Raw genomic sequence first — 15,776 nt, forward strand, 5'->3', positions numbered from 1 at the left:
TCTCAGAAACTATCTTGTGCACAAAGACTCTTTGATGCTGGCATCTCCTGCGGCCAGGAATTCCTGCTGCTTCTGGGTTTTGAATAACCCTCATTAAGGAATAACTCTCTAGGTTTCAAGATCCAACTGTTCTCCTCTTGTCTCAAAGCCCCAAGCCTGTGCCTAAGGCTCTTGTGTCCTGCCAAGCTGAAGCCACACCTCAGCGGAGTAGGGAGGTGGGTCTCTGGGCTGAGCCAGAGTGGGAAACTCGGAGGGCCTGGAAGGATGCAGCTGTGAGTGGGTGTCTAGCGTGCTGGCAAACCACCCAGGGTGCTGCACCCTGCCAGCAACGTGGGCAAGAAGAGGGCACAGGGCACAGTTCTAACAGCGCCTTTACTTTTTCCCTTCTGTAAGGCCCAGGGAGCTCTGTCAAGACCAAGTCCTTCACTTTCCTTCACTCTTCCTTCAGCCACTTCAACAGCTGGGGTGCAAAGTAGGTGATGATAATGTCAGCACCTATACGGGAAACAGAAATGGGAAGGATGTGACACCAGCTACCAGCACAGTTGAGAGATGAGAGGCAGGCAGAGGGAGACCACCAGGGAGAGGCACAGCCTGGTGTCACAGCCTGTGGCTGAGTCTGGCTGTAGCCAGCTCCAGACATTGAACAAGTCATTCTCTTGCTCTGGGCCTTGATTTGCTGATAGGTGGCACGTGCAGAGGAAGAAGCAGGCAAGACAAGTGGAAGCCTGGGGAAACCAAGGTCCAGCGCAGCCCTGAGACCACCCTACAGCCTCCACTTCTGAGCTGAGGTCCTTCCTCCTCCTGCCTAGTCGCCCAGCCCGGGCTGACTTAGCTCAGACCCTTTGTCGCCCCACAGGTTTCAGTGACGAGCTACACTGCCCAATTTGCTTGTTTCTGTGGACCTCTCTGGTTAGTCTGCTGTTAAATCCCTAGCTGTGGGGCCTGAATGATCAGGATGGTGAGTGCATTAACCAAAGCTGCTCCCATTACCGGGGTAATAAGCATACACTGCATATTATCTAGGTACTCCTCAGGACAAATCTGTACTGGGTATGGACAAGGACCCTGAGATTTACAGAAGTGGCTTGCCCAGCTTCTCATAACCAAAGAGCTATATGGAGATCTTGTTTCTGTGACCACTGCACAGCTGTTCCACGATTCTACATATGCTTTTCTACCTGTGTCTAGGGATCAGAACTTTCAGGCCAAGAATCAAGGCTTCTCAGACCTTGGGCAGAGTGCCCATCAGTCCCTGTGACACAGGTCACAAACCCCACCCCTGCTTACCGGCTCTGCGGAAGGCCGTCATGGACTCCAGTACAGCAGTCCTGAGATCAAAGGCCCCAGCCTTGGCTCCGTGCCACAACATGGCAAACTCTCCGGACACCTGGTATACTGCGAGGGGGAGCTCGGGGTGCTGCAGAGAAGGACACGAGGGCTCAAGTGACCGTCCCTTCCTCCCTGCCCCATTCGGATGCACCGCTCCCTGCTGATAGCCCAGCTCATTCAGAAACTGTCCAGCCAGACCTGTCCAAAGGCTCCTGTGAGCCATGGCAGAGGAGACAAGCCTGTACCTAGGCAGGGAAGGGAGGAGAGGGCTCCTGATCGGGGGCAAACTGCTGCTTCCGGCTCAGAGACTGACTCAAAAGCCCCTCCATTCAGGGTCCACTGTAGGGAAAAGCTCTCCCATCTCCAGTCTCAGCTCACCTTGTCCTTCACCTCCTGCACCATATCCAGGTAGGGTAATCCCGGCTTCACCATGAGTATGTCAGCTCCCTCTTGAATGTCCCGGGCCTAGGGATGAGGTGAAATGTGGGCAGTGCCTGAGACAGGGACAGGACAGGGCAGGGTGGGTGGATATGGGGCTTAAGTTCTGATCACTCACCACTGCTCGGAGGGCCAGGCCACGGGCTCCAGGAGGCAGCTGATAACAGCGTCGGTCTCCGAAAGCTGGGCTTGACTGAGCTGCATCCCTGCAAGAGAATAGCACAACGCTGGGGCCAGCTTCAGGCGAGCGGACCAGGAATTTAACAGACTACAGCTGGTGCCACTCACCGGAAAGGACCATAGAAACAGGAGGCAAATTTGGCACTATAGCTCATCACAGAGACCTGTAGGGAAGACAACGAGGTCTAGGCCGAGCCAGCTCCTCCCAAATCCCAGGGGTAAAGTGACAGGGAAGGTCCTTAGGCTGGAAGTAGAGGACTTACAATCCAGTCTCATCCAACACTAGGCGTAATCTCTCTATCTGAGGTTGCAGTGGGTCCTAAAGGCCTCACCCAGCATTGCTCTCAATTTTGTGATTCACTGTGTCTATGTAGGTTCATGTGAGGATGCATGTGTGTGCATATGCATGTGGAGCTCAGAGAACAACTTCAGCATCCTTCCTCAACTGCCACCCACCTTTTGTTTGAGACAGGTTTCTCTCACTGGCCTAGAAGTTTCCCAAGGGTAGGCTAGCTAGCCAGCAAGCTCAACCTCAACTGGGATACAAGCACACACCACCATGCCTGCTTTTTACATGGGTTGGGGGAATCCAAACTCAGGTCTCCACCTTTGCAAGCAAGTGCTTTGCTGACTGAGCCATACTCCTAGGGCTGGCCCAGGCCCTCTCCTCCCATCCACCCCCACACCCCTCCCTGCCCTCAGCCTATACCCTGTTGCCAAGTCCATGTTTTAGCAGGGCAGCCTTGATGGCTTCAACTCGTCCATCCATCATGTCTGATGGAGCTACAACCTGACAACCTGAAAAACAAAGGGTGGCCTTCACAATTCTGCATCTCTCTGGCCCATTATGCCACCTTCCTGTCCCCGCTGCTAGAGGGCGCACTCACCTGCCTTGGCATAGGCCAGTGCCACCTCTGCCAACCGTTGTCGGCTTTCCTCTGCTAGGAAGGCTCCATTTTCACTCAGGAGGCCTGGGGGGAAAAGACGGACAGACTTGGGAGTGCGCCTTGAGTCCTTGCATGTGCCTACCCTGGAGGAAAGCTGGGCTTGGATAAGAGGGGATGTGGGAGCTCACCACAGTGGCCATGGGAGGTGTAGGGGCACAGGCAGACATCACAGGCCACTAGGAGGGTAGGGAAGGTCTTCCTCAGCAGACGGACAGCCTCAATAGTTGGGGAGTCCTCTGAGTCAGCTGCAGAGCCCTGTTCATCCTGGAGGCAGGGGAAGGACCAGGTGGTATGTCTATCATAGATGCTTTTCAGAAGGTGTGGTGGTTGCCATGGAAGACCAGACCCAACCTTCTCCTTTCGTCCTATCAGACTCTGGATGAAGATGCACTGGACTGGCCCCATTTGTAGAGAGGACAGCAGATGCCTAGAGGGGGAGGGGCTTGACTCACCCCAGTTAAGGTGTCACAGTCCTACTTATGAGCTTCCTGACCTTGGGCCGAAGGCAGGCAATACTGCAGCACAACTGTGGCCCCAAAGCCTGCACAGGCAGAGCAAGGGCACAGTGAGTGGCACTGCAGTCCTTCCTTCCGTGTGTGTGTGTGTGTGTGTGTGTGTGTGTGTGTGTGTGTGTGTGTAGTAGGTCAGATGAGCACGTGACATTGTTTATCAGGGTAACAGGCAAAGATGGAGGATGATGGGGGAGCTGTGTGAGGTCACGTTGCAGACAGCAAACACATGCACGAGTGCATAGAAACCAGAGGTCAAAGCTGGGTGTCTTCCTTAATCATCCTTCACCTTATTTGGAGATGTGGTCTCACTGTGTGGCTCTGGCTGGTCTAGAACAGGCTATACAGACCATGCTGGCTTTGAACTCAGAGAGATATGCCCACCCACACGCAGTCCCGTGTTGGGATTAAAGATATGTACCACCATGCCACAGATTCTCATTGTCCCTGGAGCTCCCCAATTGAGGCATACGAACTGTCCAGCAAACCCCAGGGACCCACGTGCTTCGGCCTCCTCAGCACTGGGATCACAGGCTGCACTGCTTTGCTCAGCTTTTCAGCATGGGTCTGAGGACTGAACCTAGGTCCTCAAGCTGGAGCAGCAAGTACTTTACAAATCTAGCATCCGGCCAGTCCTCATCTTCCCTCTTCAACTCCTCCATTTTTCACCTTGGGAACTCTGCTGGGGACGCCAAAGATCAGGACACAGCGAAGGCCGGCTTCCACCAGAGGTCTCAGCATCTCCTCTAGCTGGTTTACGCCATACCTGAGGGGGAGGGGGTTAGGGAAGTGCAAAGCACTAAGGTAACAGGTTCCTTGCCCAGGCCTCCACCCCCTTCAAACAATGCTTCTGCTAAAAGCCAAGCTGCAGGCTGAGGCTACAACTCTGTAGTAACACGCTTGCTAGCCTGTGAGAGTTCCTCAGTGAAGAGCCAAGCACAGGAACCAGGAGGGTGCAAGACAAGCAGTAACAAACAGGGTCACAAACCACAGAGCTATGGAGTTAGTTGTGGCAGACTCCTCCGTGGCTTTTACTCAAGTCCCATCTCGAGCCCAGTTTCTGCCTGTGGCAGCCTCTGCCACAATGTCCCCCATGACAGAATGCTTGTCACTTTATGAGGTCGCCTTCTGTACTGGCTAACAGCTTAATCTCCCAAGAAATCCCTTCCACGGTGCCTTTCCAATCTGCTACCTGCTCCTATTTCCTGGTACACCGTGCAATCTCTCCTCCTCCACCCCCTGCCGGCCACCATGCCTCCTACCTGGCCACTCCCGGGAGGCTGGCAATGGGCTGGACATCATCAGGAACATCCCTGTAAGATCAGGGGAGGCTATGGTTTGGTGGCTGTGGGAAGGGCCCGTGGTGAGTGTCTGGGAAGGGTGGAACGGAAGCTGGGAAGGGATGTGGAAGTGGAGATGGAGGGAGGGGGTAGGATCCTAGGTGTGGCTCCCCTGCCTGGACAAACCCAGGGCCTGAAATAACAACAGAAACAGGAATGGTGGGGCAGTAAGAGCAGCTGCACTACAAGAACAGCAGCCACAGGAAGGACCTAAGTGAGCTTGGCCAAGGCACAGCATCTTCTTCAGGGCTTGTAGGTTCCAAAGACCACTCTCCTTAACCTCATAGGCCACTTGGAAAACCTTTCCTTTCACCTAAAGCCCGCTTTAAGGCCCCCTCCTCCCAACAACCCTGATGCCTGTTCCAGTCATACACCTCCTCTGACCCTAGGCAACTCCATGGCCTGGTCTGTTTTTTTTGGGGGGGGGACTCACGTGACAAAGATGGGATAGATGAGGTTGGTGGCACTGACGGTGGAGGGGGTGGTCTGCCAGGCCCGAAGCAGTGGGTGAAAGTAGCCACTGTGCAGAACGGACTGGTGGTGCATGGTGGGGGCCGGCGGAACACAGCAGTCTGCTAAGACGGAGTCTAGGCTCCTGGGGTGTGTGCTGCAGCCTCAGCTCTGTAGGGGAATCAGGAGACAAAAGACACAGTCCCTGTACCCAGGGTCCCATCTAGAAGACAGCTCTTCCACGGTCCTGCCTCCCGCTTCTCCAGCCTCTGCTACTCATGGTGTGGTTTTACCAACTGCTGCCCCTCTAGAACCAGGTAAGGAAGGGAGACCTGTAGAACCTTCAGGGCAACTTCAACATAGTAATAGCATTGGGACACGGTTCACAGGACTGCTAGTTAAAAAACAAAACTAGTTTTCTAGTAACTTTAGATTGTGTCTCAGCCAAGAATCAGAAATTAGGAATAAAAGAACAGAACCGACTCTTCCTTGCCGTCATTCCGAGAAGCACTGATCTCTGCAACATTGAAACTTCAGTTATTCCATGAAGAACGCCCACCACCTGGCAGATTCAGATGTTACAACTTTTTTTGTGATGCGGTGGCTTGAACCCAGGGGCTTTGTTCCTATCAGGCAAGCATTCAACTACTGAGTTACAGCCCCAGCCTGAGTGTTTTGTTTTGATTCTGAGACAGTTTGACTTTGTAATTCAGGCTGGCCTTGCTGGAAGATAATTTTAGATAAGCAGCAAGTAAAATGCCCTGGAATCCTGCTGTTGGTGCAAAGCACTGCTGAGACCCTGGTGCATGGGCTGAGGCACTAGGCTCAGTGTGTTCCAAGAAGATGGAGCACTGCATGCATGGCCAACGGAGGGACCCGCACATGCACCTTCCCTGTATGGAGGTCTCTAAAGAGTTCTTGCAACCAAGGAGCCTTCTGTGCTGGCCAATCCGTGCCCCACACTGTGCTTTCTTGTCTCCCCTCCTTCCCCCACTTTATTGATTTTTCTTTTGAGACAGGGCTGGCTCTGAATTTCCTATGTAGCTAAGGATGATCATGGACTCCTGATCCTCCTGCGCCTACCTCCCAAGTGCGGGATGATGTGCTACCGAGACAGGAATCCCAGGCTCTTACGCATGTTCAGCAAGCACTTGTTTTGTGATGCCCCGCTATTCCCTTTCCCTAGGTCTCCACTGTGCACGGTCTTCCCTCAAGTAAGCATGCCACCAACTTCTCCACTGTGCTTCTTTCTTGCCCACCTCACAATCCCTCTTATATAATAGTTCCTTGTGGCTCCGGCTTATCTTGTGGCCAGTTACAGAGCTTCTGTGGGGCAGGTTATGCTGAGTTCATGCCTCCCACACCAGCTCTCCATATACACTGACTCTAGCATAGAGGAACTATTTCATCACATCGAGAAAAGACAATAACTGCAAAGTAAGTGATAGAAGACTGAAGGAAACCTGGGTGTCACATGATTTCAGGAGCAGCTACTGTAGCCCACCATAGCACCCTCATAGGTGCTTTCTGGAAGTCACATGCCAGTCCCTGGAGGCAAGGCTGTTAAGTGTATTGTAGAACCAGGCAGCCTGGGCCTACATGATCCATGGGCCCAGAGAGGAGGGCAGAGGAGCTTATAGAAGACAGGGCTGGGGCTCTGTTCTGCAAGATGTATGGATCTGGCTGGGGTAAAGAGACAGTGCTCCCTCACAGAAGTGAGGATGATTGTGGACCGTTCTGAAACCTTGAGGATGTAGCAGGGGACAAACAGAAGGGGTAGAGGGATTTTGACAGGGATGAGTTCTGAGCAGCAAATAAGGCACTGACCTGGCCAGAGCCTGGCTTTGGGAGAACTCTGTGGCTGTAGAGAGCAGACAGGAAGGAAGCAGAGGAGCACAGGAGCAGTGGGAGGTCAGGAGGCGGAGAAGGAAGGGCCATCTTGAGGCAGCTTTTAGGGCGGATGCTCTGACCCAGGGGACAGCTGAGACAGAGACGAGGCAGGAAGAGGGTGGTGGGACTCAGAGTTGGAGAGCCAGCTCCATTTTAGACATTTCCTTATGGAGATAACCTTTTGGCTACTAAGCAGCCAAGTAGTAAAGAAAAAAAAAAAAAAGAAAAGAAAAAGCCACAGATAGTAGAGGCTGGAAGGCTTAAATCTGCTCTTTCAACAAAGGGGACATCAAGGACTAGAGGGGGCAGGCACTTACCCAACGACAGCAAATTAAAAGTGAAAACAAGCCCAGAACCCAAGGGATCCTTCAGTGTGCCTGGCTGTTCGTCCACTTTCTCAGGCTCCTTCAGCTTCCTCCAAAGCAGCTCAAGGACCTGTCTTATCCCATTTCCCTCCTTGCTGGGGTTGAGGTTATCAGGAGCCACACAAGGACCAACCCTGCCACCACACCCCTGGGTGGGCCAGCCTCATCACAGGGCATGAGAGGGGCCAGGCCTCCTTAGAGATGCTCTGACTCTTAAATAACACACTGGACACAATCGAGGGTTTATCTATACACCACGTGCAGAATTTGGCTCTCACATCTGCCAGGAGGTAGCCCAGAGATGTAGAACTATCTGCTCAAAACAACACAGCTGGTTAAAGACAAAGTCAGAGTCTGAATTTGTGCTGGACTCCAGTTGGTCTCCCTCTACCTATGCTGAGTCTTGTTAGGTGCAAGGCATTGAAGGTAGTATTTTATCTCGTGTGGGTTACATTGCAAAATCAACATAACTCTTAGGAATTATGAAACAGAGGCTCAGAGAGGTTATGGAACTTGCTCAATGCCACTTTGGATTGGAGTCAGATTTTGAAACCAGACCCACATTCGGATTCATCTGCCCAAGAATCAACCCTGTAGCAGGCCCTGGCTTCTGGAATCCACACCTGCATTCCCTAGCACTCACTCATCTCCTTTAAGAGCGACACTGATAGGCCATCTGGCTAAAAGTAAAACTTGGAGGGCTGCCTAAGAGCTGCGCTATCCAAATTCTACTTCAAGGTAGCTGGGAGGGGGGGAGGGGAAGAGTGGAGAGGTGTGTGAGGAGGTGCACTACAGCAGTTCCTGTTTTCCTGTGGTGGGACAGAACCCCTGGACCCTGATGCTCCACCACCAGAACAGCCCAACTTTGAGTTAGGCTTTGTTTGTTTGTTTGGTTTGGTTTTGAACTTTCAAAGGCTTATTTTATGGCTAGGAGAGGTCTGCTTACATGCATGTATATGCATCACATGTCGGCAGCGCCCACAGAGTTCAGAAGAGGTTGTCCGATCCCCCAGAACTAGAGTTGCTTATGGTGGTTGAGTCAACCAAACCCAGGTCCTCAGTAAGAGCAACACGTATTCTTCATCACTGAGGTACTCCCTGCCTGGATATTTTATTTGGGTTTTTATTTTGGCTTCTAGATAAAACTGAGATGTTGGTGCAAAATTTAAAGGAAAAAAATTCTATTCAATCCCTTACAGTTTGATAGGAGAAATGATGGGATGGAAGGCCACAGGATTAGAGCTCACAAAGGTAGTGAGGCACAGGCAGGGCCTGACCCGAAGCTCCTAACTTCTAGTCCAGTGCCCTCTACTACACAGTGTATGATAGCAGATGTTTAATGAATGTCCACAGAGTGGAAAGGTGCCCAGAGTTGATTCTGTTTGATAGAACCAATTCTAGATCAGGATTTTTCTTTGAGAGAAGTCCTTCAGAGTCTGGAAGATTCCCAAACACGGACAGGGCATTTTTCTCAAATTAAGAGGGTTTGCAAACTTGACCTTAAAGCCTGTGTCTTTAGGAACACAGGACCACAGGGGCCCAGACCACCTTCTCTCCCATTTTAAAACAGGTTCACTTTGCTAGCAAGCTGTACAAGGTATTGCAGAAAGAACTGTTTCTGGGCCAAACAATCCCAGAGTTGACTCTAACTTTGGGCAAGGCCTTTCAGATGCCCTCCCCCTTTTTTGAAAAATTAAAATGTGCTGATATTATCAAGCCTGCATGCTGTAGAGAAGATCAGATTCACGATGAGGTGTGTCTCACACCACAGGAGCAGCACAGGAATGCTAAATGTATGTCTAACCCCCAGCTGAGCTGAGCACACCTTACTGTGTGACCCTTCGCCACACCCAGGAAAGGACTTACGGTCCACCCACTGCCCGAGGAGAGGAGAGGGCCCTCCGGCAGCATGTGCTAGACAAGGAGGAAAGCAACACTGTAGAGAGGGTAGTTTCTTAGAGACACTGGAGGGTTGCTTTTCTGAAAGACTGTAAAGGTCTCACGCTCCTTAGGAGGCAACATCCCCCAACCCGAAGGTGAGACCGCCACTGGGAGCAGCTGAGAAACAGCTTCAGGGCCTGGGTTCCCAGGTTGTGCCCCCCTGCAAGGATTTCAGAGGCTGTGCTCTTGGCATAAACAGGAGTGAAGTTGAGCCAGGCTCTGCACTGGCTAGGGAGGAGCCTCTTCAGAAGGGCCAGCTAGGTAGAAGGTTTAAAGCCAGGAAATCTGAAGCCCCAGAGGCCCAACAAAGGCACCTGTGGCAGTTCTGAAAACGGACTGCCCCACGACCCATTTGCATTTCCTGAATACTCCTGCTGCCGCCTGCCACAAGGGTTAGAAGGAGGGATTAGAACTAGACCTTGTGCAGGCTTAACACGCCCCCCAAAGTCACCCCGCGCTGCCCCGGGTTTAGCCATCTCAAGGAGTTAGTTACCTTTCCGCAGACTGCTAAAGAATTCTGGCGGAGAGCTTCTATATCAAACAACTGTAAACTGAATTCTGAGACGAGCAGGTATCACACAGCAGGTCAGCTATAAATGTGATCTAAAATTCTGGAGTCTAGCAGCCCTCAATTCTCACGTCTGACATTAGACTGGGAAGAGTTCACACATATCTACAATAATGGAGGAGCCGAGAGAGAGAGTCCAGGTGAGAGTTGGGGAAGAAAGAACTGACCACGGCTAGTAGCAGGGTGGTTAAGTGTGTGACTTGGGGATTTAAAAGGCATGGGGACAAACTCTTCTTTTAAGCTGCATGACCTCTTGTCTTCTCATGTGGTCTGGGGCTTAAGCGGATCTCAATCGGCTGTTGTAATGACTGAGCAGAGGCAGGAGAGACCTAGCACAAGTGACCCTTATTGTTTTCCCCACTTCTCCAGCCTGCCAGACACTTCACGCTATGCAGAAACCCGGACTAGCCCTGCGGCCTCCAAGAAAGGGGGCGGGTAGAGCCCAGCTTTGAGTCCATAAACCTGGATACAGCAAGACCGTGTAGCGGCACGAATCCCGCCCCCTCCAGTGGGTGCATAGGGACAGCGTCTCCGCTGCAGCGTTAGCGCTTCGGGAACACAGCGCCATTGGGGTGCACCTCGCTTTGTTCTGGGGTCGTCCTCCCAGTCCCCACTTCCTAGAGGCCGGCACCCGTTCACCTACCAGAGACGCTGCTCACCACCGCTCCGAGCCCGGATTCTTGACACAGCGCTCTCCCGCTCTAAAAGCGCAAGCCCACGTGGGGGCGGGGCGGCTCACCCGGAAGCGGCTCCCATACCGCCCGCCCCTACGGGAATGCAGCCTACACTCCCTTCGGGGCAGTAGGATCCTCGATCAGCTCGCGTGGCCAGATCCATGATTAGCGGGCTGGAATCTTGGCCAATCCAGAGTTTCCGGAGAGCCTGAGAGCCCGCCCATTCCCCCGCCCCCAGCTCTGGCCTCACTAGAAGTGGGAAGGCCCTAGGGGGTCCACGTGGGCAGTCGGAGCCTCTGGGAAGGGCCCTGGCTTGCAATCCAGAACTCATCCCAAAGTTCACTTGAAGGTCTTTTCTTAGCCTCCAGCAAATATTCACTGCGCTGCTCACTGGTAAAAAGAACAATTGGATGTCAAAGGCATTAAAACACCTCGGTAATGCCTAATACAGATGATAAATCCATGTTGGCGGACTGAGTGCTTTAAATTTGAGTTCAGCAGCAGACTGACTGTCCAGATTTAGTCTACATAATTGACTATCCAGCCCCTATCTGTCATGGGTTAAGAGATGTGAAAAACATTGGAAAAAAAAGCCAAGAAAACTAACTGTCCAAGTGTGATAGGCTATCAGGATTATATATATAATGGGTATATTAAAGTCTAACCAAAGGGAGTAGATTTGGTGGTGCATGCCTTTAATCTCTACACTAGGTGACACGTTGTTTGCCCAACCAAAAAAGCAAAACCACAAACCAAACAGCAGTTAATAAACAAACATCCTGATCAAAGGTCTGGGGACTGGAGCATGGGGACTAGTGAGGTTTATGGGGCTTCCACAAAGACTTGTGGTGGGTAGTAAGGGGCCTGAGTGGAGGGAGACTTGGGGAATGACTGATTACTGGGGAGGTGATAAAATTAGTTTGAAGGTATAAGTGAGTAGTAGTGTGATAAATACTGTAAATGTCCTAAGTACCATCAAATCTTCATTTTAAAAAGTTTAAGATTTGTGAATCTCATTTTGGTTTTTAATAATTCACTAGGAAAATTGGACTTCAAGTTGTTAACATGAGAAGTTGGGTGAAGGGTATAAGAACCACATTCCTTGTAATTTTTCTGTAAATCTAAAGTTATCCTAACCGTTTACAACATTTACTAAAACACAAACAGAAGGCCAAAGCCCACTGGATCATCTCAGTGATCATAGATTAGCTCTAATACCTTGCGGACTTTCTCTTTAAACAGTGTTAACTTCCCATAGGTAAAAGTAGGGGGCTAGGGCACAAAACAATTTTAAAGGATTTGTCTTTATGTGTACAGATGTGTTTGCCTGCATGCATGGCTCTGTACCAACCTCCTGCAGTGACAGGAGGGCAGAAAAGGGCATGTAGCTATAGAAGTTGTGAGCTGCCATGTGGGTGCTGGGAACCAAACCCTGGTCCCCTGGGAGAGCAGTCATTGCTTTTAACTGCTGAGCCATCTCTTCATAGCCTCCAAGTAGTTTCGAATGGATTAGAACAAGAGCTCTTCCATGGCCCAGATCCAGGTTAGTCTCTGTTCATTGTTTAAAGAGATGAGAAAGTCTGATGGAAAACCTTCAGAATCCAGATGCCATTATGAGATGATGTAGGTGTGATTGAGAAAAAACTGATGGATGACCTCAGAGTCTTTCCAGATGTTGAATTCTTTACTTTTAAATCCAAACCTCCATTCCCAGAAAAGGTTTCTCTTAGAATGTTATAGTTAAGCGATTGGGCAGGACAAACCCGAGACATGGAAGAGTTTGGTTTTTGTTTTGTTTGAACATGCTAGGCAAGTGCTCTGTGACTGAGCCCCTTCCAATTCTTGACAGCCTTAGAGTGGAGATTAGATGGTAGGGTAAGCCCTTCTTACACAAGCCTTGAATAACAGGTTTAACTATGGATTTGATCTCACTGAAAGCAAAGGTATATTCTAGGAAGATCTACTTGGCATATAGTTATACATTTGAAACTGAGTTCAAAGGAAATCACAGGATTATAAATGGGACTTGAGTAGGTCTAGCACTGTGCTTATGGGAATTAAACAATGTTTCTGCTGTGAAGGAAAAAGCCTATAAACCAAAGGACCACTGGGGTTCTTTGTGAATATGACTTGAGAACTGTGTGTACTGGAGATACAGAGCTGTGGTTGAGAGCTAATAGAGGCAACATCTATGGATAGGAATTGATACTTGAAAGCACTTAGAACAATGCTAGACACTGGAAGAGCTTAGGAAGTGGGAGCTAGTGAGATATACAAAGTAACCAGGAGAATCTCAGGAAGAGCAGTGCCCTTAAATTGTGATTACTTATTCACCTGCTGGTAACCCAAGAAGACACAGGACTCTGTATGTGTGCTGAGGTTAGGGGGTAAAAGAGGGGTGTCTTGGTGAGTCCTTTCCAAAAGTACATTGTGTGGGTCATCATTTAAACAAGAATTTATTTGTAGAAAGCATTAAAATCTTCTCAACAGTCTCCAGTCACTTTCAACAAACTCTTCCCTGTATTTCCCTGACTAGTTAACAGTGTTCAACTATATTACATTACCTGTCAGCCTCATGTGCACAACTAAGACAGAGAAAGTGCTTGGAGCACTAAATGGGGAAAAGAAAGGCCAACAGGCACGCTCAAAGCTGCAGCAGTGGTGCCACATTCCTGAGCACCGTTTCTCTCACCTTCAGGGTCAGAGGTGCTTCTCAAGTCTCTTTAAAAGACAGGAGATGAGGAAACAATCTGAGGACCTTGCACTTTATCAGAGTCCCTAGACTAGAAGATGAAATGAATAAGAGGAGGAGAAAGCAGGGCTGGGAAGCAGAGGCGGGAGAGATGGAGACAGAAAGGCTGTGCCTGGAGGAGATAAAGTCTCTGGAACTTGCTATGAGTTCAGGGGATAAAAAGCAGCAGCCATCATCTGAGAGGTGGACTAGAGAAGAGACAATCTGGGATTTTATACCTTCCAAGAGGTGGCACTAGGTTCTACAGTGGCAGGCACTGAGTTACCGCCAAGTTTAAGCCACCTGCTTTTAAGAATTGGCACCCTTGGGGTTGAGGATTTAGCTCAGTGGTTGAGCGCTTGCCTAGCAAGGCCCTGAGTTCAATCCTCATCTCTGGGGGGGTGGGGGTGGGGAGTTGGCACCCTTTTTTGACAGATTCTAACCAACACTCAGAATTTAAGAGTATATGTCTTAGGAGTGGAGCCACACCAGAGCACTGGGCATCTACAGTCACTACAGGACTACAAAGCTAAGTGTAGAAAGCCAGAAGCCAAGCAATGCTACCATCGAGTGAGGAGATTTCCTTATTCTCTCACAGCTTTTTAGTCATTTCCTAAAGAGCAACCATTCTGAGCATTAATATCTATTGTCAATTACTGTACAGTCAAACAGGGTGACCATGGTCCAAGCCCCATTTCCCCCTGACCGGTTAGCAACTCTGCAACTTGGAACGCAGCAAGAAACATGTTATTACTTTTTTGGAGGAGCAGGGAAATAGGATCAAAAACTAGCTAGCTATACACTTTAAGTAAACAAGCAATACCAAACTATGTAGTCATTCGGAATCCCTTACACTAATAAGGCATAACCTGCAGACTGATGAAGCAAAGCTGGTTTCTGTAACTCAGACGCTCTGAGTTTGGGAAGAGCTAGCTAGCTTTGATCTTTCTGGTCAGTTTTTATTTTGATCTCAGGCACCGTTGCGGAAGATGGCTCTGCCTTGCAGGGAGAGGCTTCACATAAACACATCTCAGTATCTGAGGGTCCCTTCCACCGTGTCAGAGTCTGCCCACTCTCTCCAGTCAGTTGTCTACCTCCTCCTCTTCGTTCTGTTCTTCCTCATCCAGTCTTTCTTCATCTTCATCCTCCTCCTCTCTGCTTTTGTCCTGCTCTTCGCAATCTTTTTTGTCTTTGTCCTTCTTCTTTTGCTCTGAGGCTTCCTTCTTGCCTTTCTGCTCCCGCCTGTATGCTGTAAGGAAGCAGGGGATTATTGTTTAATTAGACAAACCGAGTGAGGCACCAGAGGAATAAACAGGCCCATATCACATATTCGAAATGGTACCAACTCAACAGAGTGGAATCATGACCAGTCCTGGACCAGTGAATGGGACCTAATGGCAGTAGTATTGAAATCAGGTGATCAGGGAACAAAGGATGAACATCTTTCACGTGGTTTAAGAAGCAGAAGAGCACATGGATACCTTCTAGCGCTTCTTTCAATGGCGTTACGAACCGTTGGAACTCCATCTCTTCCATGGCTGACAGTACATCACTGGCATTGAGAGTCTTGCGCTTTCCTTTCATTGCAAAGTTATTGGCACTGGAAGAAAGAGCAAAGCCCTTCAGAAGCTTGTCAAAGTGGTGGGGACATGAGACAGCCAGAGATGGGGTGGGAAAAGCCACATTTATCTTAGATGAATGGGTTTTTGTATGGCACAGCTCAATTCATCCCTTCCCCGTACAAAGGGCTACGACAACCGTCTTGTTTAACCTGCCTCAGAATTTGTGAGGCTGCAGGAGAGCTGTGAGTCGCTCTCTAGTGAAGCAGGGAACTGGGGCCTGTGGGTTCCAGGACACGAACGCAGGGTTAGGATCCCGCTGCGCCTCCCTTCCGCCTCTGCTCGGCTTACCAGGATGTGGCATACAAAACGAAAACACTGGCCGCGCGGGAGATGGCGCTTCGGGCCTCCTTGGAGATGTTGACACCGTCCGGTAGCTGCAGGGAGAGTGGAGATGAACACACATGCGGATTCTGTTAACTTTCTGGCACACGTCCGCCCTCGACCCATTCTCCAGCCCGAGCAGCTCACCGCCTCCTTGATGATCCTGGTAATGACGGCGTTGGGCAGATTTAGGTCCTCAGGCCTCTCCGCCATTGCCTCCGCTTGGGCCCTACCCTCCTCCTCAGGTCTCCTCGCAGACAGTTCTGGTGTCTGGACTTCCCGCGTCGCTAAGATATGACCCTCGGAAGCTTCCGTCCTACCCTACGTTGCCAGTGTCCCACAGTGCTTTGCGCACCACAACTTCTCTGCTACATCAACCCCGCCACAAGTCTCCAGGGTAGCCCAGCTTTTCCATGTCGCAGTTGTTTCGGACCATTGAGGTTTCCATCCGCTTCCACCGCATCCTGG

At 50.4% G+C, this 15,776-nt stretch overlaps 2 protein-coding genes across 4 annotated transcripts; both read right to left on the reverse strand.

Annotated features, from left to right (window-relative positions):
- Positions 1 to 353: 353 nt before the first annotated feature.
- On the reverse strand, positions 354 to 10,693 carry Alad (aminolevulinate dehydratase). Of its 3 annotated transcripts, none has more exons than XM_006238235.3 (12): positions 9,886 to 10,115; positions 5,180 to 5,367; positions 4,669 to 4,719; positions 4,076 to 4,172; positions 3,026 to 3,161; positions 2,838 to 2,921; positions 2,660 to 2,748; positions 2,059 to 2,114; positions 1,889 to 1,976; positions 1,711 to 1,797; positions 1,291 to 1,420; positions 354 to 495 (listed from the first exon to the last, which is right to left on the reverse strand). In XM_006238235.3, exons 2-12 carry the CDS (start codon positions 5,290 to 5,292, stop codon positions 434 to 436), a joined length of 993 nt encoding a protein of 330 aa, XP_006238297.1. In that variant the 5' UTR covers positions 5,293 to 5,367; positions 9,886 to 10,115; the 3' UTR covers positions 354 to 433.
- A 1,606-nt stretch (positions 10,694 to 12,299) lies between these two features.
- On the reverse strand, positions 12,300 to 15,534 carry Pole3 (DNA polymerase epsilon 3, accessory subunit). Its single transcript, NM_001007652.2, has 4 exons — positions 15,456 to 15,534; positions 15,276 to 15,361; positions 14,847 to 14,965; positions 12,300 to 14,614 (listed from the first exon to the last, which is right to left on the reverse strand). The coding sequence occupies exons 1-4, from the start codon at positions 15,519 to 15,521 to the stop codon at positions 14,448 to 14,450; spliced, it is 438 nt and encodes a 145-aa protein (NP_001007653.1). The 5' UTR covers positions 15,522 to 15,534; the 3' UTR covers positions 12,300 to 14,447.
- Between the last annotated feature and the right edge of the window lie 242 nt (positions 15,535 to 15,776).

This window comes from Rattus norvegicus, chromosome 5, assembly GCF_036323735.1.
Source record: "Rattus norvegicus strain BN/NHsdMcwi chromosome 5, GRCr8, whole genome shotgun sequence".
Lineage (NCBI taxonomy): Eukaryota > Metazoa > Chordata > Mammalia > Rodentia > Muridae > Rattus > Rattus norvegicus.